This window comes from Ammodytes marinus (genome assembly GCF_949987685.1).
Source record: "Ammodytes marinus genome assembly, chromosome: 24".
Lineage (NCBI taxonomy): Eukaryota > Metazoa > Chordata > Actinopteri > Uranoscopiformes > Ammodytidae > Ammodytes > Ammodytes marinus.
This window is the reverse complement of record NC_137228.1, coordinates 1,956,175-1,981,208: the sequence shown is the minus strand read 5'-3', so window position 1 is coordinate 1,981,208 and position 25,034 is coordinate 1,956,175. Positions and strand designations below refer to the sequence as shown.

General features: G+C 40.2%; 1 protein-coding gene across 2 annotated transcripts; it reads left to right on the top strand.

Moving 5' to 3' along the window:
- Positions 1–1,570: 1,570 nt before the first annotated feature.
- Positions 1,571–24,775, top strand: LOC307269836 (NACHT, LRR and PYD domains-containing protein 3-like). 2 transcript variants are annotated; one of them, XM_080052917.1, is made up of 12 exons: positions 1,571–1,798; positions 4,243–4,373; positions 5,865–5,999; positions 13,206–13,340; positions 14,210–14,291; positions 14,925–15,159; positions 17,466–19,245; positions 19,337–19,510; positions 21,524–21,697; positions 21,799–21,845; positions 22,278–22,414; positions 22,457–24,775. In XM_080052917.1, the coding sequence occupies exons 2-12, from the start codon at positions 4,330–4,332 to the stop codon at positions 22,814–22,816; spliced, it is 3,303 nt and encodes a 1,100-aa protein (XP_079909043.1). In that variant the 5' UTR covers positions 1,571–1,798; positions 4,243–4,329; the 3' UTR covers positions 22,817–24,775. The 2 variants fall into 2 exon arrangements, with proteins under 2 accessions (XP_079909043.1, XP_079909042.1); XM_080052916.1 differs by having other exon boundaries at positions 22,278–24,775.
- The last annotated feature ends 259 nt before the right edge of the window (positions 24,776–25,034 follow it).

Below are 25,034 nucleotides of genomic sequence, written 5' to 3'. Positions count from 1 at the left end.
TATATCTTGCACACTCTTCCTGATTTCTCTCTCTTGGTATTCACACAGAACACACTACCAATCACTTTTCTAAACTCAAAAGGCTTTCGTGCAGTTAGCTATAGAAGGGTCAGAGATGAGCTCCTGTTTGCTGTGATTTACATTAGACTGCACATTTTGGCACAAATACAGTTTTTGCCGAATACTGTAAACACTAAAAGTGACTGCTATGACCACAGCATCACAACCTCTAACTTTTGTAACCATGCCCTAAACCAAAGCACCAACCCTACAAACACGATATATGCTTTGCACTGTGTTTGAAATTCTCCAACACACAAAAATTAAACTAATTGAATCAGTCTAAACCTTAGCACTACAAATAGACCCCATGTGAGCTCAGCTCCTTTCTGAAACAGTAAGAGTCAGGGGAAGAGGAGGAGAGAGAGTGACAGGAGTACGAGGACAAAGAAGGCAACAGACGGAGACACATACAACAGGAACACTATAGTGGACTATGTTATAGATCATGGCCTATCAATGAGGGAGCCTGGACAGAGAGTGCAGCCCAGCCTGAGTCGCTCCATAATTAGGAGATTTAGACTGGATATCAGGTGATCATTTCCCTGTTGCTTCTCAAAGGATTGAGTGTGATGTTGATGAGGTGATGTGGCCAGACACAAACAGGAGGCGGTATCCATAAAAGGATTCATAATCCAACCACCCAATTCCTTACAACACTGTTTTTTTTACCATTGTTCCCTAATTTTACTGTAATTGTTTCTTAGTTTATACTGACACACTGAATTGCTTGAACTGCAGTCCTACCTATTCATTGTGTTTGTTTGAAATGGCAAAATAAACTATTCTGCAACATGTGTGTTAGCATTTGGCAAAAACCGTAAAGTATTTGTTGTTACTGTAGGTGAAAGTGTAGGAACATGCAAAGGCATAATTCTACTGATAAAGCATTCATATAGTGGTTTGCTATAGTATACTATAGTGTTTTCTATTCTGCACCCCAGTGTTCAATGAGTGCTAGAAATGTCTAGTCATATGATGTATGTGTTTGTCATTTGAAAAGAAAACACCATTTAGTGAAGAGTTAACATTGTTTTGAGGGTAAAGTGTGCTTATGCAAGAGAAGTGAAGGATTCTGCATTTTGTGTTTGAGTTTTGAGATTTGTGTTTAGGGTTTTGAAAAAGTGAGGTAGTCTATCAGGAAATGTGTTTAAGCAATTGTGAAAAACTGTAACAACACTGTCATATGTAAATGAAAGTGACATCATGCAGTTCATTTGTTCACCCGCAGATGGCGACACACCCTCATAGATAAACTCCTCATTTGAAGGAGATATTAGTTCTACTTTACCTTCATCAGGCTCATAAATCTTCCGCTGAATCACTTTAATACTGAGGAACACTTTAAAAAGGGAAGCTCTTCAGGTTTCAACGACGTGACCATGGAGGGTGTTGTCACGGGGCACACGACGTCATATATATTTATATTTATTGGCACGCGCAACCATGACACACGCACACTGTGGCTGTTACCGGAAACGTAGGCTATATCAGAGCCGCTCCCACGGTGTTCAGCCTCGTGACCAAACATTTCTATGCTGGTGGTGACGTCTGCGAATGTTTGGTTTTTGCTCTGGCATCAGCCCACCGTTTATTATTAAACCTTCAACGACTTTTTATTAGTCTTTTTTGTAATCTTTATTGGTTTCCGGGTTGTAAAGCCTCTCCCTCCTGTGAGAGCCTGGACAGGTGTGCGTGTGACGCTCGTGCGTCGGCCAGAGATCAAGCTGCCTTCAACGTGAGTGTGTTTTTCAGTTTGAAACCAGCTCTGATTGTTTGTTTCACTTTCCTTTTCATCCTAAAACTTTAGGATTGAATAGATTCAAACTTTGTTTTAAAGTCTGTTTTATAAAACGTCAGCTATAAAAAGGGGAACACGCTTAAATTAATTAATAAATGAGCCCGACGATCCCTAATAAATTAACAATAGGCCTAACAATAGTCTCGACGTGCCTTTTAAAGCCCTATTCTCGACGTGCCTTTTAAAGCCTTCTGCATTTCTCTCTCTGCTGTTTGAATTTTGAATGAAAACCTGAGGATCAAGTCAAAGTAGGCTATTATTTTTTTGAACTTAGTCTTTTTCATTCATGTACTCAACTTAATATAAAAAATGAAACATGAATATAATGATCAGAGTGTGTTGGCGGAGGAGGAGCCTCAGAAGACAAATGGCTCATAACACAAACACAGAAGTAAACACACACAGATACATAGCAACCAGCACGAGACAAAAACCTTAACATTTAGCCTGTATATAGTGAGTGAACAACAACAAATACGTATATGGAAATGAAACAATTAAAACAGAAAAATTGGTAAATACACATAAAAATGAATACTATAAAATGATTCATATGTCAACAAACAGTTGCAACTCTAATAGGTGATCGGAGTGTTAGATTGTTTGAAGTTGTAAGTTAGGAGCATTCATTTCAAAATAGCTTAACAGTGTCAGAAAAGGCGTCCCTATGCTATGTACAATGTATTCACAGTATTTTCATTGGAATGACATACATAGCATTATATCCCTCTGCGGTCAGGCCAGTAAAGAGGAAAAGGCCAGTAGCCTACACCTTGTTGTGTCTCAATAGGGCATTTTCAGACTTCCAAAATTCAACTAAACAAGTGAGAACATGTTGAATAGTGAGGCAGGAGTACATGTACACTTAAAGGAATACTTCACCCATACGGAACCAGCGTTCTATCATTATAAAATAACTATTATAATATAATGAATGAGGTTTTTCTTCCCTCAGTCTTCCCTTAGTCTTCCCTTGGCCCAGCTGTCCTGTTAATCCTAACCCTTACCGTGATGTCACAAGAAGGAAACTGTAGGGTTAGACAGTGAGACCATAAAACACTCTTTCTGCATTTTCTCAGGCTAAGATGATCTGATTATTATTTTTTTTGCACATTTATACTAAATAGGATCTCCGAGTTCAATACACCTTCATGTTCTAACCGGTGAAGTAGGCCTTTAACACACAAGTAGGAAACACCTCAGGTAATTGGCCTATTATAGAGAGTTTTTTTCTTTTGCTATGCAGTTCAAACTGACAGCACGCAGTACATGCTTTTCGCCAACAGAGGGCGCCCCCGATTCAGAAATGAAGCCAATAATGTATTTACCATAGATAGTATTTACTTATTGGTTTAAAGGAATACAACTACATTGATTATGTTGAGTGTGTAAGCCAGTTACATCTCTATACTATCTGTTAGGTTTTGATTGATATTGTTGTTCATTCATTGAGCTTTATTTTTATTTGTATTATTTGTTTATTTAGGCTTTTAATTAGACTCCATTTATACAATTTGATTTACACAAGTCTCCTTCTATTTCTGGTATATCATTTTACTTTTGTATTTTAATTATTATTATTATGATAATGATATCAATTTTATTTCATTCTGTTTATATCACAGATGATAATATCAGCCGCATAACACATATATACATACACACAACACACATATACATACATACCCCACCCATACAAAAAAGATGAGCCCACAATAAAAAGCCAGGATAGACAAAAGTGGTATGGATGGTCTATGTGCACGAGTAGCTTAGATAACAGTAGGCTACAAAACACTAGCTCTATGATAGACAAATAAAGAATTACGAAGGCAAGGCAAGTTTATTTCTATAGCACAATTCGGACACAAGGCCATTCAAAGTGCTTTACAGGGGCAAGATTAAAATACACAATACACATTAGAAAAAACGAATGAATAAAACATTTAAAAGCGAATGAATAGAAATAATAAAAAATAAAAAATTGCAGGTTAAAATGGAAAGAGAAAAGTCTTCAGACTTGATTTAAAAGAGCTGAGAGTTGCAGCAGACCTCACATTTTCTGGGAGTTTGTTCCAGAAGCTGCTTCTCCTTGTTTAGTCCTAGCTCTGGGGACTGTAAGTAAACCTGTCCCAGACGACCTAAGGGCTCTGGACGGTTCATAACGCATCAGCAGATCAGTAATTTATTTTGGCCCTAGACCATTTAGGGCTTTGTAAACCAACATGAATATTTTAAAATCAATTCTTTGAGTGACAGGAAGCCAGTGTAAAGACCTCAGAACGGGGGTGACTTAATGCCCTTTAACTGAATTAGAAAAGAAAATCGCAAGTGACTCATCTTGATTATTTCTCAAATCTTTTCATGTGACGTGCACGGCGCAGTTCATGGTTTTCTCCAGCAGTGGGAGTCAAACATATGAGGAATGAATGAGCAGGAGCAGCAGGAGTGAGAGCCAATGAGGAAACACCATGAGTCCACCTGTTCCCTTCTGCAGACGCCTTTCTCTGGACAAGTGAGTCAACACAGTCAAAACACTGTCACAAACAAAAGAGAAATAAGATATACATTCATAAACGTAGTGAGGTAGAAGGAGATACTTTTATTTTTGTAGTATTTGTACTTTGTATTTGAATACTTCTTGAATTCATAAAGTTTCTGACTCCTGTTAATATTTGTATTATTATAAAAGTTTGTTGTCCATAATTCAAATCAATCTCAGGATTAAAGCTGGGGTATATCAGGGCTGTACAGTGCGACAGTTTTGATCGCATTTGCTACTGAAATTGATCACGTGCGATGATGAATACAAATCCATTCGCACTCGTGTGACAGCTTGATAATGAGGAGAGGCTGTCTTTGAAACACAGAGGAGCGCTGCACAACACTGCTTAGAGGGCTCTACATTAACACTGCGGGTAAATGAGTCTTAGGCAAGTAAGTTATTGAGTCCACCCTCCACTTTGGCGATTCTAGGCATAAAAACTTAACCTATGGCAATTACCGGAAGGAGACGGCACATTACCGCAGTTAAGTTACAAACAGAACATTTCCTGTGCGCCTTCACATTAAAAGCCTGTTACTAGCCAAACGTGAGTTGACTTTTATTTTGAAGCCGGTGAGAACAGGAAGTTAGCGCTTTTTTGTAGCTTGAAAGACAACTCCTTCAGCTGCAGCGAGCAGTCAACAGTAGCCTAGTCTATTTAAACAAAGTTTTAAATAAGCCACTGAAAAGCTACTCCCAACACATTCACAACAACCTATTTAATTTATCCTAAATTGTACCAATATGTATACTTATTTATTTAATAGGCTATGTTTAATGTTTTAAAGTTTGGTTTTAATTAACAGAAGGACATTATAATAGTAATAATTCTGAATCAGCAAAAAATTGCAATTGGCAGGTTAGATTATTTTGTCTAAATTGCAATCGGTGCACCCCTATTCATTTTTCCATAATTATTACTGCACACACTAGGATATAATATTAATTGAGAATCTCAAATGAGACCAAGATGACATGCTCAAAGGTAATTAGAGCGAAATGCAAGGTTTAAGGTTATGCAAGTTTTCGATCATACTTTGTGTGCTACCAAATTTATTTTTGTGCTACTGAATTTTTTTGCTTGCTAGCACCAGTGCTACCACCTAAAAAAATAAGCGTACAGCCCTGGGTATATGATTTCTGATTGATCAAAGTTAACATGAGCTGTAAACTTTGACCACTCAGAGCGAGGCTCCGATTCTCTGTTCTTATTGGCTGTTGGGACTGTCCATTCACTTTGGCACAGCTTTGTTGGTGTAGAGCGTGTCAGGGAGGGACCATAGGGGAGGGACCAAAGAGAACAAGTTGAGTGGTTGAGGTATTTGGATTCGAATATCTATCCCAACAGCCATTTTCTCCCCAAATCCTCCACCCCAGCTTTAATGTATTTTATTGTGAAAGTCTGCAGCAACGTTCAGGAAGTGACTTACTGTAACTACTAATTGATCCCTCATCTGATAGAATCTGTCAAGGACCAGACACACCCAGACCCGGACCTGGTTCTGGATCTGGACCCAGCTGTGTGTCCTACAGGAGTGACCAATCCAAGGCTGCACCTCTCACATTTCAAGATGGATTCTTCTGTCCTGACCACAGGTAAGATCCCTATACCTGGAGAAGTGCTAGGATGGCCTAGAGCAGGGGTTCTCAACCTTCTGCAAGCTGGGCCCCCCCCAAAGCTGGGTCATTGCAGTTGGGCCCCCCCACCGACCCTGACAACCCCCGCCCCCCCCCCATACACACACACACACACACACACCACCCTACACAGATAGATAGATAGATAGATAGATAGATAGATAGATAGATAGATAGATAGATAGATAGATAGATAGATAGATAGATCGATAGATAATCTATTATTGTTATTATCACAAGGGCTAGGCCAGTGGCGCACCTTTGAGTTGAACATTGGGTTTAGGGTTGGGGTCCGGAAATTTCTTATATTTTAACGTTAAATTCTGGTGCACTTTAAAAGCTAATTATGAGATTGTATCAATGAGACACTGAGGAAATGTTTTTTTTTTTTTTTAAATCTCCTTAGAAGAGAAGAAAATAGTAGCCTAAATAGAACATACACAGAATAAATTCTACAATAGGTATACCTGTTATGAAAAGGCTTCACAAAACAAAGTCTATGATCAATGGGAAACACTGCTGTCTGACAACCCAGTTCAGAGAATGTTTCAACTATTGAGTCTTGGATTTTGAAAGTGGCCAGATTTAGCTCAAAATGCTACCTGCGATTAATGTGCTGTGCAGCCTGAACGCGGAGTTGTGTGTGTCTCAGTGGCGATTCCAGGAAATTTTGACTGGGGGTGGCCAAGGTGGGCCACAGAGCTAGAGTGGGGTGGCCATCGCACCCCTGAATGAATAGCATGTGATATGCTGTACAACCAATTCAAAGATGATTTATAATCCCAAATGCCCAAATCATGTTAGTATCCATTGTAATGTTTGTCAGAAAACTAAACCCCTGAAGGGGGGTCTGGGGGCATCCCCCCCAGAAGATTTTTTTGTGTTTTTAACATGTAATCTAAGCATTCTGGTGCATTCTGGCGAAGATAATAAAGGAAAAAGTCAATATTTATTTCAGTTCAGATGAATAGTAAAATTAGCAAGACACCATAACTTGCTAGCAGCCAGATGTCTAACAACTGGACAGAGGGACGGATGACAACTAGCTTTTGACCAAATATCTTGCTAAAAAAATAAACCTTTATTTATGAAATTCTGCCCTAAGAACATGTTACACTTGCTAACTACAAACTTAAATTTTTTTATTCAGATTTCAAAAATCTGCTGGGACACGTGCCCATACACATGCATGGGTGGCACGCATGTCACAAGCACACTTATGCTGTTTTCAAGACCTTTGCTGACCAGAGACCAGTTCTAGTGGCCACAGTCCTACCATTAATTCAGTACTTGAAAATTGCAAACTGATCTCATATCAGTGGATTGGAGTGTTTGTGTGATGAACTTGGCAACTACCTATCAAAAAAAGTTAAAGAAAAAAAATACATATCATCTCTGAACTAGGCTACATATCAGGAAAAAAATTTAAATTACAAAAAAAAAAATATATATATATATATATATTTCCATCCCCCTCGCGCCCCCCCGGCAGAGTGTCCGCACCCCACCGGTTGAGGACCACTGGCCTAGAGGAAAGGTGGCCGACCAGTAACCATGAGGTCGCTGGTTTAAATCCCCGGCTCCGTAGGAGCATGTTATTTGAAAAAACTATTGGTGGCTGGTATTACATGTAAAGGTACCATCTCTACCATTTAGCAAGACACCCTGAATTGCTCAAGGGGCGCAGTACTACGGCTGACCCTGCGCTCTGACCCCCTACGAAGTGTGGTAACTTGAGAGGGGGATATGCGTAGCACGAATTTCAACTTGTGTAAATTGACAAAGAAACTTAACTTAAAGGAAAAATTCACCCATACGGAACCGGCGTTCTATCATTATAAAATCACTATTATCATATAATGAATGAGGTTTTTCTTCCCTCAGTCTTCCCTTGGCCCCAGCTGTCCTGTTAATCCTAACCCTACGTGTGATGGCACATGTAGGAAAATGTAGGGTTAGACAGTGAGACCATAAAACACTTTTTCCTGCCTTTTTTTCAGGCTAGGATGAACCGATTTCTAAAAACGTCGCACAGGTATACTACATGGGATCTCAGAGTTCAATACACCTTCATATTTCCACCGGTGAAGTGGGTCTTTAGGTGCTCCTTTTTTTGAGTTTAAGGTTTCTCACTTAAAATTTTGGTTCAGATAAAAGGGGGAAGTCTGAAAGTCTGGACCCAAAAAGGTCAGTGTGAAAGCGCCCTGATAGGGAATAGCAGTTTAATATGTACTTTGCTGTATTAAACTGCAGCAATGACAGTATTTTGAAAATGGTTTGGAATAATATTTCTTCACACTTATGGAAATATGATCTACAGATGTTATATTTAATTGTTTCTGTTGACTTTCATAATGAGGGGGTGGAAGCTTGCACCTAGCCACTTTATACTCACAGACTGTTGTAAATTCCCCCTTATTGTCATAATTTGGAGTTCTGTAGTTATTTGTACTCAGGCACTTTTCCTCCGGACAGAGGAGCTATAGGCCAGGCAAAGTAAGGCATTTTGGGGCCAAAAATAGAATAAATTGTAAAAGAATTTTTTTCAGCTCAGATAATTTCTATGAGGTGTCCAGAACAACATACTAAAAGTCCTAAGAAATCCTAGTTGGGGAAATATGTTTAATTCTCATCAATCCGAGATGTGTGCCAATAAGGCGAGACACCAGTAAATCCCAATAGGGCTATTTTTTTCCTTTAGTCCTATCAAAATGAAACTTTACACAATGAAAGTATCCATGAAAATTTAAATGTTTTGTATTACAAGTTTCTTTGAAAATGAATTTTAATATGCAAATGAGCTATACACTAATCGTACATGCCCAAAATAAACCCAAATAGGCTTAATTTTTTCCTTTACTCCTACCACAATAAAACTTTACATAGTAAAAGTATACTTGAAAAGTAAAACATTTTGTATTACAAGTTTCTTTTTAAATGAATATGAATATGCACATGAGCTCCACACTCATTGAATATCCAATCATCGTACTGCCAATGGGTGATGGCAATGCTGCTTTTAGACTGGCCTCTAACCTGAGAAACTGCCTGGCTTACCTGCCAGGGGTATAACAGGTGCCTCTCATGAATTAGATTTGTCTCTTCAAATGCCACTGCACGCAATTTGATAGCACTACAACCAATCAGAGCAATGAACAAGGTGACTTATTAAGCCCCGTTCGTTTAGCGAACAGCGGGATTAACTGCTAAATTGAACTTTTGCCGTGGTCGGTCGGCAAAACAGAACATTCCTCTTACTTGCTAATGAAGGATTTGAGTGCCGTCTTCCAAATTGTAAAGGGTCAAGGCCCCAGAGCACCACACATAGGGCTCTGGCCCGCCCATATCAGATAGAACCAATTAAAACGCAGCTCAGGATTTCTTGACATATTTAATGAGCTTCAATGGAGAGTGCCCAGACCAACAGGCGCAGCACATTTAATTTGCCAGCGCCTAGTGGCAGGTCTGGATTTCCAGGCTAGTGCCATTCCCTTTCCAATGCCAAATAGACGAGATGTAGAATCACAGTCTGAAATGGCATGGAGAAAGAGGAGATTGTCACACACCTTGGGACCAAGTAACTCCTTTGTCTACTTTATGCACCATGTCCGTCTTGTTTTTGTTGCTTTCTTTGGTTCTGGTGCCATAAACAGCTTGTGTACATTCAGATCAGCATGATGCAACAAGAGTACTAACAGGTCTGTGTCATCACCTACTGACACTGTGTCTTTTGTTCTGGCAGAGGCAATGGCAGTTTGGACAATGAGCACATCTGCATCGTGCTTTGCATGGTTTGTGATACACCATTTTTATCTTGCAAGTTTCTTTGAAAATGAATTTTAATATGCAAATGAGCTATACTCTAATCAAATATAGGCTACCCAAAAATATATCCGCACAGGCTTCATTTTTTCCTTTAAAGATCCAAGTGACTGCTGCAGATATTGCTGCGGTTGGTTGCATACACATTCATTACTTTATGAGTCCTCCTATACGTGAACCTATTGTGTATCAGCCACTGGCTCTGTTGCCAGCAGATAACAAAACATCACAGCTGGATGTTTTCTGGAAGACATCCCTACTCCTTCACTCTCAAAGGCCATCATGGTCTGGTATGATGCAGATCCTGCATCTTCTAGATGAACACCCTGGGAGAGCTTCAGTAACATTCCTTCCAATGATTGATCTTGATCCCAGTGATGAATCCTGCATATACTCAACATTGAGGTGTTTGGCAACTCAAGCTCTGCAGTACGATGTGACCCCTGTTCTGACGTTCAACCAACCCCTTCTGGAAAGCCTTGACCATTATATTGTAACTTCTAATACAAATGTTTTACTTTTCATGTAGACTTTCATTGTGTAAAGTTTTAATGTGGTAGGAGTAAAGGTAAAAAATTAAGCCTATGCAGATATATTTTGGGTAGCCTATATTTGATAAGTGTATAGCTCATTTGCATATTAAAATTCATTTTCAAAGAAACTTGTAAGACAAAAAATGGTGCATCACAAACCATGCAAAGCACAATGCAGATGTGCTCATTGTCCAAACTGCCATTGCCTCTGCCAGAACAAAAGACACAGTCTCAGTAGGTGATGACACAGACCTGTTAGTACTCTTGTTGCATCATGCTGATCTGAATGCACACAAGCTGTTTATGGCACAAGAACCAAATAAATTAATGTATAGCTGTCCCCAGACAAATGTGCAACATCACATCTCTCTTCCTGAGATCCTCTGAGATTGTCTTTCCCTTTTGGCAAGTCTGATCTGTATGGGTTCACTTTGGTGAGCCTAAACTGACCTGGTTTTATCTGTGTTTTATCTGGTGCCGCCCAATTACTTCCCTAAAGATCTCTCATTACATTGGTCTATTTCATCACTCAATTTGGCCCATCTGATTGTGTTTACCTGCTCAATTTAAGCAATGCAGCTCAGGGTTCACAAACTTTTGCACATACAAAAGTTGTCAAATAATTTATTTTTTATCAGTTTTAACAATTGATTTCCGGTAAAGAAAAATGTGGAATTGATAAACAAAAATCTGTTATTTCATATAAAAAATACTGGTATTGATAAAAATTAATTAATGATAGTCAAAATAAATAAAATTCCAAAAGGCGAGTTAATTGGTCCCAAGGTGTCTGACAATCTCCTCTTTCTCCATGCCATTTCAGGCTGTGATTCTACGTCTCGTCTATTTGGCATTGGAAAGGGAATGGCACTGAAAAAAGTAAAAAATTACACTAGCTAGGGGGGGGGGGATCTAATTCATGAGAGGCACCTGTTATAAGTAAGCCAGGCAGTTTTTCAGGTTAGAGGCCAGTCTAAAAGCAGCATTGCCATCACCCATTGGCAGTACGATGATTGGATATTCAATAAGTGTGGAGCTCATGTGCATATTCAAATTCATTTAAAAAGAAACTTGTAATACAAAATGTTTTACTTTTCAAGTATACTTTTACTATGTAAAGTTTTATTGTGGTAGGAGTAAAGGAAAAAATTAAGCCTATTTGGGTTTATTTTGGGCATGTACGATTAGTGTATAGCTCATTTGCATATTAAAATTCATTTTCAAAGAAACTTGTAATACAAAACATTTAAATTTTCATGGATACTTTCATTGTGTAAAGTTTCATTTTGATAGGACTAAAGGAAAAAAATAGCCCTATTGGGATTTATTGGTGTCTCGCCTTATTGGCACACATCTCGGATTGATGAGAATTAAACATATTTCCCCAACTAGGATTTCTTAGGACTTTTAGTATGTTGTTCTGGACACCTCATAGAAATGATCTGAGCTGAAAAAAATTCTTTTACAATTTATTCTATGAAAAACGCTATTTTGCCTGGACTACTAGTGTGGGCACTTGTTTTGTGTTTATTATTACAATGCCTTTCTTTCATTCAGCTGTACTGTGTATTAAAGCTGGGGTATATGATTTGGGGAGAAAATAGCAGTTGGGATAGAGATTCGAATCCAAATACCTCAACCGCTGTCACAGGAATTATTTTAACAAAAACCCAAGTGTTTTAATAAAGAGATCAGTCAGGCATTTTCAAAGCAGGTTGGTTTTTACTTGCAAACAGCAAAGCAAGGGAATCAATCATTTACATCACAAGTGTAGCATACATGATTGAGACAACGAAATGAACAGTAGCACAAGGCTTTATGTATGAAAAATGTGTATGCGAACCAGTCTGTTCATGTGTCTGGTCCTTGAGTTCCTGGTAATAGGGGGATGACAAGCAGATATTATTCTTCATACAATGTCTAAGAAAGAATGTGGGAGTCTCTTCTCTCCCCAAGGCCATTCAGTACTCCTCTCTTGTGAGAATGAGTAAGTTGCATATTGTGAGGTCAAACAAAAATTGCAGCACAAAGCATAATGTTTTAGTATTAAAATGTTATAATATATAAGGAAACAAAGTTTTGTTAACAACCGCTCCACTTGTTCTCTTTGGTCCCTCCCCTATGGTCCCTCCCTGACACGCTCTACACCAACAACGTCGGTGCCAAAGTGAATGGACAGTCCCAACAGCCAATAAGAACGGAGAATCGGAGCCTCGCTCGGATTCGTCAAAGTGTACATGAGCAGTACACTTTGACCAATCGGAGCGAGGCTTCGATTCTCTCTCTCCCCAAATCATATACCACAGCTTTAATGCTGACATAACATGTTTAAACTGCTCTCTGCCTCAGTGTTCACTCTCTGATCGGAGCTGCTGCCGTTGGTGATAATGTTCACAGCATTAAAGCATAATCTTGGTAATACAGACGTTTTCTGAGCCTTGGCTGTGTGTTAACACCTGCATTTGTTTCAGAGCAACCCAGGTAGCGGATGGTGACTAGATATTTGCTGATTTTGACAAATAGTGGTTTGGATTTCAAACTGTATAATCCACTTTTAAGACAGTACACATGAATTTTAGACCTTTTGACCAGATGCCCTCTTATTATTTCTATCCCCAGTTCTTTTCGCAGTCTCTTTATATACAGTTCACCTTTACTTACAATATGTCGTTGGACATGGCAACCCTAGGTACTTCTTGTGTTGTTTGTTTTTTTTGGGTGGAAGTAGCTGTTTTTCTGCAGCAGCTTATTTGTCTGAAAAACAAAAAGTCAATTTCCATTCTGATGGTTCTTCTTCTCCGTCTACCAGGATCCACCAGAGACCAGAGTCCCCCAAACCTGGACCTGGACCCGGACCTGGACCCAGCTGTGTTTCCTTCAAGAGCGACCAGTCAAAGGCTGAACCTCTAACGTTTGATGGTAGACTTTGTTCTCTGAAACAGAGGTAATCAATCAATCAATCAATCAATCAATCAATCAATCAATCAATCAATCAATCAATCAATCAATCAATCAATCAATCAATCAATCAATCAATCAATCAATCAATCAATCAATCAATCAATCAATCAATCAATCAATCAATCAATCAATCAATCAATCAATCACCTTTATGTTCACTCAAAAGACACTTAAGTTTCCCTCAAGGATAACATATAATGAACAGAGCAAACAGAAATATAATAGGATAAAAATGTATGTATATTCATTTCAATAAAGTATATATAATATAAAAAAATAGCAAGAATAAAATCTATCTATAAAGCAAGAAACGTCTGTCTGTGTGTGTGTCTGTGACTCGCATATCTCTCTCACTGTTAGTCAGATCGGCCTGAGCTTCCGGATATTGCTTGGGCACGGCACAAAGGTGTGCATCCTTAATTGATTATGACGTTTTGGACCAAATATGTAGAAGTTATCATTAATATCATGCTGGCGGCGAATACATGCGCACACTGAAGGCCACAGTAACGACGGGCATGAAGCGGCATGAAGCAGTCTCCGGCTAAACCCCGCCTCCCTCTGATTTGATTGGCTGCTGCGACCAAAGCTTGAAATGAGTGACGAGCGGGACACACACAGCAGACCTGCTTCCTACGGGCACTGCACTAGTAAGATGAAATACGAAAATGAACAGTGAATTCAGCTAAAACAATTACAGTCAGATGTGTAAAATTCAGAAATCATAGATTTAAATAAACCCAAAGAAGGAAGAGCAGTCATTTGTCATAAAGACTTAAAGAGTACAAGACTTTAAAGCAGCTGTAAATGAATCAATATTTTTTTTAATAATAACTCTATATGAACCGGCAGAGTGTTGGACCAGGAGATCTCTGATGCTCCCAGTGGTTGCTCTGCCAAACAGCTTCTACCGGACCTGGTCTCCACATTTACGGTCTGTACATGTTCAACATTTTCTTCATCTGTTCTGTTCACAATAACCTCCATGTTTGATGTTTGACTTTTTAGACCAGTGAACAGTCACTCAGTGCACTTACATGCAGACCCATAAGCGGGTAAATAAACGAATAAGTCTTCAACAGGACTTGTAAACTGCATGTAAACACCTTTTTCCGATCTACTTCGCTCACAAATCGGCACATTAACAGACAAGCGAAGTCGGATAAGAACACCTAGATAACTCGTTCATAGTCGGCTTTCTACCTGCATGTATACAGGGATCGGATATTGCATATCAGAGTTTGCGTTCTGCGCTTGCTCGAGAATTCCCTGTCGGGGATTTCACAAGGAAGTGGAAGGAGACAACGTTATAAATAGTAGGGTTGTTGCTGGAAGGGAATCGGAACGTGGCTCAATAACCACTTGTTGAAAGGACTACAGCACCACCTAGCGTAGCGGAGTCAGCCATGCTCCAGCCATTTATCGAATATTTGAGAGGCCATGTATACTATCTATTGTCCCTTGTAACTGTACTGACTGTGTGTAACATTGATCTGACATCTGGTTCCATTGTTTTCCTTTGATCGAGTCGTTCATATTAAATTCATATTCATATATTCCGTTCCAGCTGCTGGAGGAAAACATTGTCACTTTTGTGAGGAATGAGCTGAAGAGGATGCAGAAGCTTCTGAGTCCAGATTACCCAGAATGCTCCGAGAGAAAGAGGGAGGACGAGGAGGTGTTGGAAGGAGAGGATGAAGAGCAAAGGAGGAGAAGCAGCAGCAGAGAGGCGTTTCTGAAGATCACACTGGACTTCCTGAGGAGAATGAAGCAGGATGAGCTGGCTGAGCTTCTGCAGAGCAGTAAGAACATTTCTTTAAAGGGTTCAATATTGTGGAGAAATGAGTCATAAATCCTGATTGGTTTGCATTAGGGGTGTGCATTAGGTTTTTTTTTTTTTTTTTTTTTTTCTGAAAATGAGCCTACTTCATTTATTTCTAGGAGTGGGGTCGACATGTGCTACTGTAGGCTACTAAAGCAGATAAAACAACACATTATTGTGTTTGGTAACAATATTTATTCATTTAACTATTTAACTGCTCCACACCTTCAGTTTCACTTTTGTTTTCATCTCCGTCTCAAACAGCTGCTCCGATCAGCTGGTCAACGGCCCGCCTGACAGTGGGAGGAAACAGATGATCGCTAGGCTAGTTATGATCACTTTAAAGTCAAAAAGCAAAATTATAAAATAAAGGCCTCTCTGCCTCGCTCTGTCTGCCGGTCTTTCTCACTGCACACTGTCACTTAAACAGCATCGGCAAAACATTTAAATAAAAATGATTATACTTATATATACTTACGTTTATATTAAACGGTTAAACGTGTACACGAAAAAAAAGCAGCGGTGTGACCGTTTAGACATTTTTGTAAACGTTCACACCCCTAGTTTGCATAGCCTGCTATCCACGTTTTGAACAATGAAGCAGTTAAGCGGTCAGTTCACTGAGGCAGTCTGAGGCCTGGAACACGCCTCCTGCGTCTAACTGACATATACAGACGTATACAGTGACGTCATGACGTGCAGAGGGTTCTTCTGCTGTCGAAACACAAAGTTCTGATTCCAGATTAGAGACCGGCTCTGAACCAACCCTTAAGCTGTCGGGGCTGGAGGGGGGTCAGTCCCCTCTGACAAATAGTTATGGGCTACTGGTCCAACCCTGCGTTCCAATCCCCATACTTCCCTACTATTTAGTATGCCAGAAAAAGATTTAGGATGTCCTAATTCATGCACGTCAATTATAGTATGCTGAAAATACATAAATGCCCCACTAATTCCAATAGCATTTTGGAGTATTTGTCTTTTTTCTTGACATTTTTCGACATAATGAAAAGAAAATCCTCCTTATCTGATTTTTTTTCACTTCTGTGGCCCTAAAACTCTTCTGTACTTTAGTATGTAGTGTAGTAAAAAGAAAGAGTATGTGATTTGGAATGCGGGCCCAGTCTCTTTTTCTGTTCCAGCTCTTGCAAACTCAAAAAGTTGTCACCTCAAAAGTCCACTTCTGGGTTTGGAATCCACCAACAGAAATCAATACAGGAAAACAATAAGAGTCAGCTTCAATAATCAAATGACAATTAAGCAAAAAGACAAACTGTGAAACTACTTGGCAACGTATACTTTTGTTTAAAAACTTCTAGATTACAATAAGGCCTTCCTCACCTGATTGACTTTAAATATTGCTGTTATAAAGCAAAAGCTATAACCTTAAGGTAGTATTTTTTGGGGGATATTGGATAAAAATCTTAAAGGGATAGTTCATTATTTTTTAAGTGGTGTTGTATGGGGGTACTAAGTCATTTACACCAAAACTACCAGGGACTTCAACCACAAACCTTTAGTTCCTGGGCTTCAGGTTCTGAAGTCCAGGAGAGGTTATGCATATCAGGCCGGTGACGTATGGAGAAGCAGTAAAAGTATCCGAACTGCACATTATTTTATAATAAGCTAATATAGACAGAATCAGTGAATCAGAATCAACAGCTAATTTTTCTCTATCTATTTTAGGAGAGAAAAGCGATCGTCTAGTGAAAAGAAAAAGAGACTGGTGTGATGAATAGTTGCGCTGGGGAAGTGCGCTGTGTGGGCGCTCTGATCTGTTAACATGGGAAGCAGACAAATTATTTCTCTGTATTTTTTAATGAAGAACTGAAGAAAATCATAAAATGAGCCTACTGAGCTGAAGTGTTGCATCACTGCAGAGTGCGCTGTAGAGCTGCTCCATAGACTGTATACAAACTGTTGCTATGATCTTAACAGCTGACACAAGCGCAGCAGATGCATGATGGCCCGGGTGATAGTACGGAGGACTCTCATGTTCTGGGGTAATCATAGTTCCGGGAACTACGGTTTAGAGCCTAGTTCCTGCTGTGGAAACGCGGATATAGTTAGTGTGTTACCTTATGGAGCTGGTGGTCAGCGTAGTACTTTTAATGAGTTTAGTGGAGATGACGCTGTAGCAGAAATCAACCTAGTACTTTTGCAGAGGGACCAGAAGAAAAACTTTTTTTACTCCACGTAAATGCTAACTTAAAACCTAAATATTCCTTCAATTGTACACTAAATTGAGATTTACTCACTTTTACTCAGTGTTGTCATTTGTACTTTCAGAATCTCCTGCCATGTGCCAGATTAACCTCAAATCTAATCTGAAGGAGAAGTTTCAATTTTTGTTTGAGGGGATTTCCAAAGCAGGAAACCCAACCCTTCTTAATCAGATCTACACAGATATATACATCACAGAGGGAGGGACTGGAGAGGTCAATGATGAACATGAAGTCAGACATATTGAAACGGCATCCAAGAACTCTGTAAAAGTGGAAAGAAAAATCAGATGTGAAGACATCTTTAAAGCCCCACCTGGAAGAGACAAATCAATCAGAACAGTGATGACAAAGGGAGTGGCTGGCATTGGGAAAACAGTGTTAACACATAAGTTCACTCTGGACTGGGCTGAAGACAAAACCAACCGGGACATACAGTTCACTTTTCCTTTAACGTTCAGAGAGCTGAATGTGCTGAAAGAGAAAAAGTACAGCTTGGTGGAACTTGTTCATCACTTCTTTGCTGAAACCAAAGCAGCAGGAATCTGCAACTTTGAAGAGTTCCAGGTTGTGTTCATCTTTGACGGTCTGGATGAGTATCGACTTCCTCTCGATTTCCACAACACTGAGATCCTGACTGATGTGACAGAGTCCACCTCAGTGGATGTGCTGCTGACAAACCTCATCAGGGGGAACCTGCTTCCCTCTGCTCACCTCTGGATAACCACACGACCTGCAGCAGCCAACCAAATCCCTCCTGACTGTGTTGGCATGGTGACAGAGGTCAGAGGGTTCACTGACCCACAGAAGGAGGAGTACTTCAGGAAGAGATTCAAAGATGAGAACCAGGCAAACAGGATAATCTCCCACATTAAGACATCACGAACCCTCCACATCATGTGCCACATCCCAGTCTTCTGCTGGATCACTGCTACAGTTCTGGAGGATTTGTTGAAGACCGGAGAGGGGGGAGAGCTGCCCAAGACCCTGACTGAGATGTACATCCACTTCCTGGTGGTTCAGTCCAAACTAAAGAACATCAAGTATGATGGTGGAAATGAGGCGGACAGACACTGGAGTCCAGAGACCAGGCTGATGATCGAGTCTCTGGGAAAACTGGCTTTTGAGCAGCTGCAGAAAGGAAATCTGATCTTCTATGAATCAGACCTGACTGAGTGTGGCATAGATATCACAGCAGCCTCAGTGTACTCAGGAGTGTTCACACAGATATTCAAAGAGGAGAGAGGACTGTACCAGGAAAGAGTCTTCTGCTTCGTCCATCTGAGCGTTCAGGAGTTTCTGGCTGCTCTTCATGTCCATCTGACATTCATCAACTCTGGAGTCAATGTGATGTCAGAAGAACAATCAACCTCCCATGAATCTGCGGAGACACACTTTTACCAGAGTGCTGTGGACAAGGCCTTACAGAGTCCAAACGGACACCTGGACCTTTTCCTCCGCTTCCTCCTGGGTCTTTCACTGCAGACCAATCAGACGCTCCTAAGAGGTCTGCTGACACCGACAGGAAGTAGCTCACAGATCAATCAGGTAGCCGTCGAGTACATCAAGAAGAAGATTGAGGAGAATCCCTCTCCAGAAAAAAGCATAAACCTGTTCCATTGTCTCAATGAGCTGAAGGATCGTTCTCTAGTGGAGGAGATCCAACAATACCTAAGATCTGGTAGCCTGGCCACTGACACACTGTCTCCTGCTCAGTGGTCAGCTCTGGTCTTCATCTTACTTACATCAGAAACAGATCTGGAGGTTTTTGACCTGAAGAAATACTCTGCTTCAGAGGAGGCTCTTCTCAAGCTGCTGCCAGTGGTCAAAGCCTCCAAGAAAGCTCTGTGAGTGAACAAACTTTTTATTTATTTATTTTTATTCATTTATAATGGATTATGGTAAAAATATTATCATTGCTGGTTATTTTCTCTTCAGGTTGAGTGGCTGTAACCTTTCAGAGCGAAGTTGTGAAGCTCTGTCCTCAGTTCTCAGCTCCCAGTCCTCTAGTCTGACAGAGCTGGACCTGAGTAACAACGACCTGCAGGATTCAGGAGTGAATTTGCTGTCCACTGGACTCCAGAGTCCACACTGTAAAATGGAAGCTCTCAGGTCAGATCAGTTCTTCCTGTTTTCTGTTATTGTTGTTTTGCATAGTTTGAGTAATTCTTAAAGCTGGGGTGGAGGATTTGGGGAGAAAATGGTAGTTGGGATAGAGATTCAAATTCAAATACCTCAACAGCTCCACTTGTTCTCTTTGGTCCCTCCCCTATGGTCCCTCCCTGACATGCTCTACACCAACAAAATCGTGCCAAAGTGAATGGACTAACCCAACTGCCAATAAGAACAGAGAATCGGAGCCTCACTCTGATTGGTCAAAGCGTCAGCTCATGTTAATTTCGAACAATCAGAAATCATATACTCCAGCTTTAAGGGGTCACAGTCTCAGGTTGACATAAAAAAGACATACAATTAATTTTTGTAATGTAGCTTTCTCATTATTAGTCCAAGTAGAAAGATTCTAAGAGTTTATAACAGTTTCGGTGATAAACCGTAACATATTTCGATCACATAATTGAGATCAGATAATCAGAGCTACTCAACGTGCAAACAAAGGGGTGCTCTGTGTCGATCAGAACACAAAACATCCCAACATTAGTTATGCTATAAAATAAACATGGAATCACTTGATGCCAAGAAGGTGTTTCAAGTGTTCATCATGTATAGAGGAATTCTGCATAATGAAACTCCTTTCCCTGTTAACTTTTTTAAAATAAGTATTAAAGGTTAGTTAATGTCTAGTTAATGCTTATTTATCATTAACTAAGAAGTATTGCTTGGTTATAAACAGTTAGTTAATGCTTAATTTAGCACAAACTATGCTAAGTTAACTAATGTTACGACACACTTGAAGTGAATCTAGTGGTATTATCGGATCAGCGCACACCCACCAGTTTCCTCCACTACATACACCAACAATATTTCTCGCAGTGAAGTGTACTCGCAAAGATACAATGATCCCACCTCTAAGAACAACTTCAAGGTGGTGCGCAGCCATTTGTATCCCCATACCCACCCTGGGCAAATCCAGAAAAAGAGTCTCTATCCATCTAGTTAACACAACTCAACCTCATGCACTAGCTCCAGTTCCATACCTACTTACTGTCTATCTGGCTGTACCTGTATGTATTACTGTCTCTCTCTCTTAAGGCCAGGTCACACCGTCGTAGAGTTTCGAGGGGGCGGGGACACAAATCTGTTTGGTGTGTGCCGTGAAATCGGTCGTCGTAGATGTCGTCGGGCTTCTTTTGAGCCGATTGAACATTTTCAATCGGCGGCGGGCAGTCTTTCAGTTGGAGCAATTTGATTTGTGGAGGGCTAGCGAATCAGTGAAGCCCTGAAGTGAGGCGGGTAGCACAAACAGCTAACAACAGTTAGCCATTGTTTTAATGTGTTTGTTTGTTTCGTTCAGTGAGTACTCACATGCATCAACCCTTCTTGACTGCTCGACACCATGCTCGACACTCTCTGCTGAAAATGGTGCTCTTTATGGTCCATAAATATAAATACGTATTTCTATCTATGTTTATGGTCTAGAGAGCCGTCCCATCATTTCTGGCTTCCGTATTTTTTCGGGCCACAATACAGATTAGCGCCGCCTGCTGTTATGGAGACATTACGTCCTGCGCAAGCGCAGAGCGTACGGAAAGTCAGCAGTCGGCTTGGTGTGTTCTTTGCACTTTTTTGGCCGCGACGGGAAGAATGGAGCTGCCTGAATCGGCAAACTCCATTTTCGGGTAGTCTGACTGGTGTGTCCTGGCCTTTACTGGCACACACACACACACACACACACACACACACACACACACACAGACACACACAATGAGGTGTGCAATGTAAATACAAGAGCGTGCGAGAGGCAGCAGTTTAGTGAGGTAGTTGCAGCACGGCAGTTTTTCGCAGATAATGTGAACAAGGGGTCATGTAAAAGAAGTATCTGTTTTGAGTCTATGTTACATCGTGAAAAATCATAATTTAGACCCGTATGTCCCCGAGTACATCAAGGACTTTTCTTTATTATTTCATTGCAATAACAACACTATCTGCTGTGTGTGTGTTTTGCAGGCTGTCAGGTTGCCTGATCACAGAGGAAGGCTGTGTTTCTCTGGCCTCAGCTCTGAGCTCCAACCCCTCCCGTCTGAGAGAGCTGGACCTGAGCTACAACCATCCAGGAGGCTCGGGAGTGGAGCTACTGTCAGCTGGACTGGACGATCCGCTCTGGAGACTGAACACACTCGGGTATGGAGGGACACTATCATTAACTGTCTTGACACATTATTGAGCATAATTGATTTAAATATGATAGCGCCGGTACATTAATCCCCTTTTTTTCTATTTAGTGTGGAGCCTGGTGGAGACCGGTGGTTGCGACCGGGTTTGAGGAAATGTAAGTGCGTTTTTGTAAGATTTATGAAAACAACAACTAATATGAAGCAGATTTCTTAAAGAAAAACAGTTTCTGTGAACCTTCCAGGCTCAAAAAGATTGAAACCACCTGCAATTTTACATGTTTCACACTATTCTGGAAACGGAATTCAAATTAAAACACGGAAATATCTGAATAAAAAACTACTTGTCACAAACACAAAATGACCCAGAGACAATGTAATGGATACCAATTAAATCCCAACTAACACAATGGAAGTTGAATGCTGAATATAATGCATCAATTAAGCTATTGGGCTCAAATAAAGCGAATAAAACATTATAACTAAATTGTAAATTAATACACCTATTTTTATGAATCATATTTCACTTGGCTTTAAAAAAAATATGTATTCCATATGATAATACAACTCTATGTCTTTATATCCGTCAGATTTCTGTGCATTCACTCTGGACCCAAACACAGCCCACAAATTCCTCCAACTGTCTGAAAACAACAGAAAGGTGACCGACCTGAGAAAGGAGCACCCTTATCCCGGACGCCCGGAGCGATTTGACTACTGGCCCCAGGTGCTGTGTGTAGAGGGGGTGAGCGGTCGCTGTTACTGGGAGGTGAAGTGGGCGGGTAAGGTTTACATCGCGGTCAGTTACGGAGGAATCGGGCGGCACGGGGACAGCGACGGGTCAAAGTTTGGAGGGAACGACCGATCGTGGTGCCTGTGTTGCACCGATGGAGGATATAACGCCTGGCACAACAACAGTGGCACGCTCATCCCACCTCCCTCCTCCTCCTCCTCTGTCTCTCACAGAGTAGCAGTGTACGTGGACTGTCCTGCTGGCTCTCTGTCCTTCTACAGTGTCTCCTCTGACTCACTGCGCCACCTCCACACTTTCCACGCCACATTCACAGAACCTCTTTACCCCGGCTTTGGTTATGGGGTTAAGGTAAACTCCTCCGCGTTTCTGTGCTAGGTGTAGAGCAGAATTCTAGGCGACTTTGACATTCTTTTGTTGGTCTCTTCAGCTGCTGGTTGGCGTCCAAGAACACATGACAGTTGCCCTGCGTTCCAATCCCCATCATTTCCTACTATTTAGTACGCGTGAAAAAGATTTAGGATGTCCCAATACATGCACGTAAATTGTAGTATGCTGAAAATACATAAATGTCCAACTAACTCCAATAGCTTTTTGGAGTATTCGTCTTTATTTTTGAAATGTCTCGACATTATGAAAAAAAAAATCTACCTTATCTAATTTTTTCTCTCTCGCTTGTGGCCCTAAAACTCTTCTGTACTTTAGTATGTAGTGTAGTAAAAAGAAAGAGTATGTGATTTGGAACGCAGGATTTTTTTTTAACAGAGCATTTAACAGATTGTGTAAAATGTGTTTTACACCAATGGTCCAAAGTGCTAGAACACACACATTTTTCCAGTTTTTCAAAAGATAAATGGTAAACTTGCCAGAGGTTACAGAAAAAATGTTACCAAAATGGAAAAGAATAATGTAAATGTCGTAGTTGTGCCAAAGGTGTATTTCAGGGAAGGAAGAATACATTTAGAACGGCAGCGATGGAAGTACATGAAGCGTGGAAAGTTGATGTTAAACAATTGGTCCAGGTGTCCCAACCTTAGTTGATGACTTCCAAACCCTCTGTCTGTATAACCTTTATTCATACAGGTAAATCGCATTGAGAGCAAAGACTCTTTTGCAAGGGAGATCTGTTTTCCTTTCCCACGTTACCATTCACACACTCATTCACACACCGATAGCAGGCTAACTACCGACATTCACACAAGGCAAGGTGGGTGAAGTGTCTTGCCCAAGGACACAACAACCATGACACAGGTGGCAGGGCGGAGATCAAACCTCCAACCCTTTGATCATCAGCCGACCCACTCTACCAAATGAGCCACAGTCGCCCCCACAAAATAAAAGCAGTGTTTGAACAGTGTGTTACTACAACCTCTGAAGCATTATTTGGGCAATATTGACCTGTACAAAGGAATAGATTATTATTTTTGTTTGATAAAATTAATAGATAAAATAGATTATTTTAATATGAAAAATGGAGCTTGTCAATGAAGTCTGTGGTTATGTTTCATAGACCTGAGACCTGCTACCAAACAATGCGCAAAAATTTACAATTGTAAGGGAAAAGTTACGTTTGTATGTAGGCTATGGTTCAAATATCTATATTTTAATTTTTCCTGTATTCATTACATTTGTAAGTAAACTTGTATGTACAGTCAGATGAATGGATGGTAGAAAGGTGTCTTTTTCTTCTGCTATGTGACATCTAATATATTAATAACATAGTCATGTTAAGAATTAAGAGCCCCCTCCAGTGGTCAGACCAAGTGATACAACACTTTAAAAATCGACACATTAAGTGTCCGAATCGCATACTTTCTACTATTTAGTAAGAAAGAAAAAAGATTTAGCATGTCCCGATTCTTGAGGCCAGATTTAGGATGGTTAGAAAGACCCGGAAGTCTACTACACCCGGACAAAACTGTTAGTGTTGAAAACAGCATCCTATTAGGGCGATTCTGACCCACAATCCGGTGCGCACGTGAAGTGACGTCACATCGACGAAGCCTCCATATGAAAACAAACGGGGATGCGACGGATGTAAAAGCAAGAGGCAAGATCATGGCGCAATGTTATGATGAAATAAATAAGTAAAAGTATGTCCCAATAGTATGCCTAATGCACCCTAACTAGATTATTTTTATGGTCGGATGTAGTATGTAGAATAGAAAAAAGAAAGAGTATGCGATTCGGAACATAGGGTCTGTGTTACTTTTGAATGCATGTTTAACTCTTGGTTTGTAGCTATACAGTATATACTGATTATAAATGTGGAAGTGTTGCTGTTACAAATGTTAAGTGTCTTGCTTCTGAATCTCTCCTGTTACTATATAATATGTACAATGCAAAAAATAAAGACTTTGAAAATGAGTCATGCTCAAAAAGGTTTGTAAGATATATTCAAAACTAAGGGGAACACATTGATCTCTGACGGTTATTACAGAAGGATTTGTTCAGATGTTAATTGTCTGATTTATTTCTATATGTATCTTTATGTTCTTCTTAAACACATGATACAATGCATTTTAAAGACGTGTAGGTTACATAGTATTTTATGAATTATAAAGAGATGTGAAATTACACACAATGAGTTAGATAT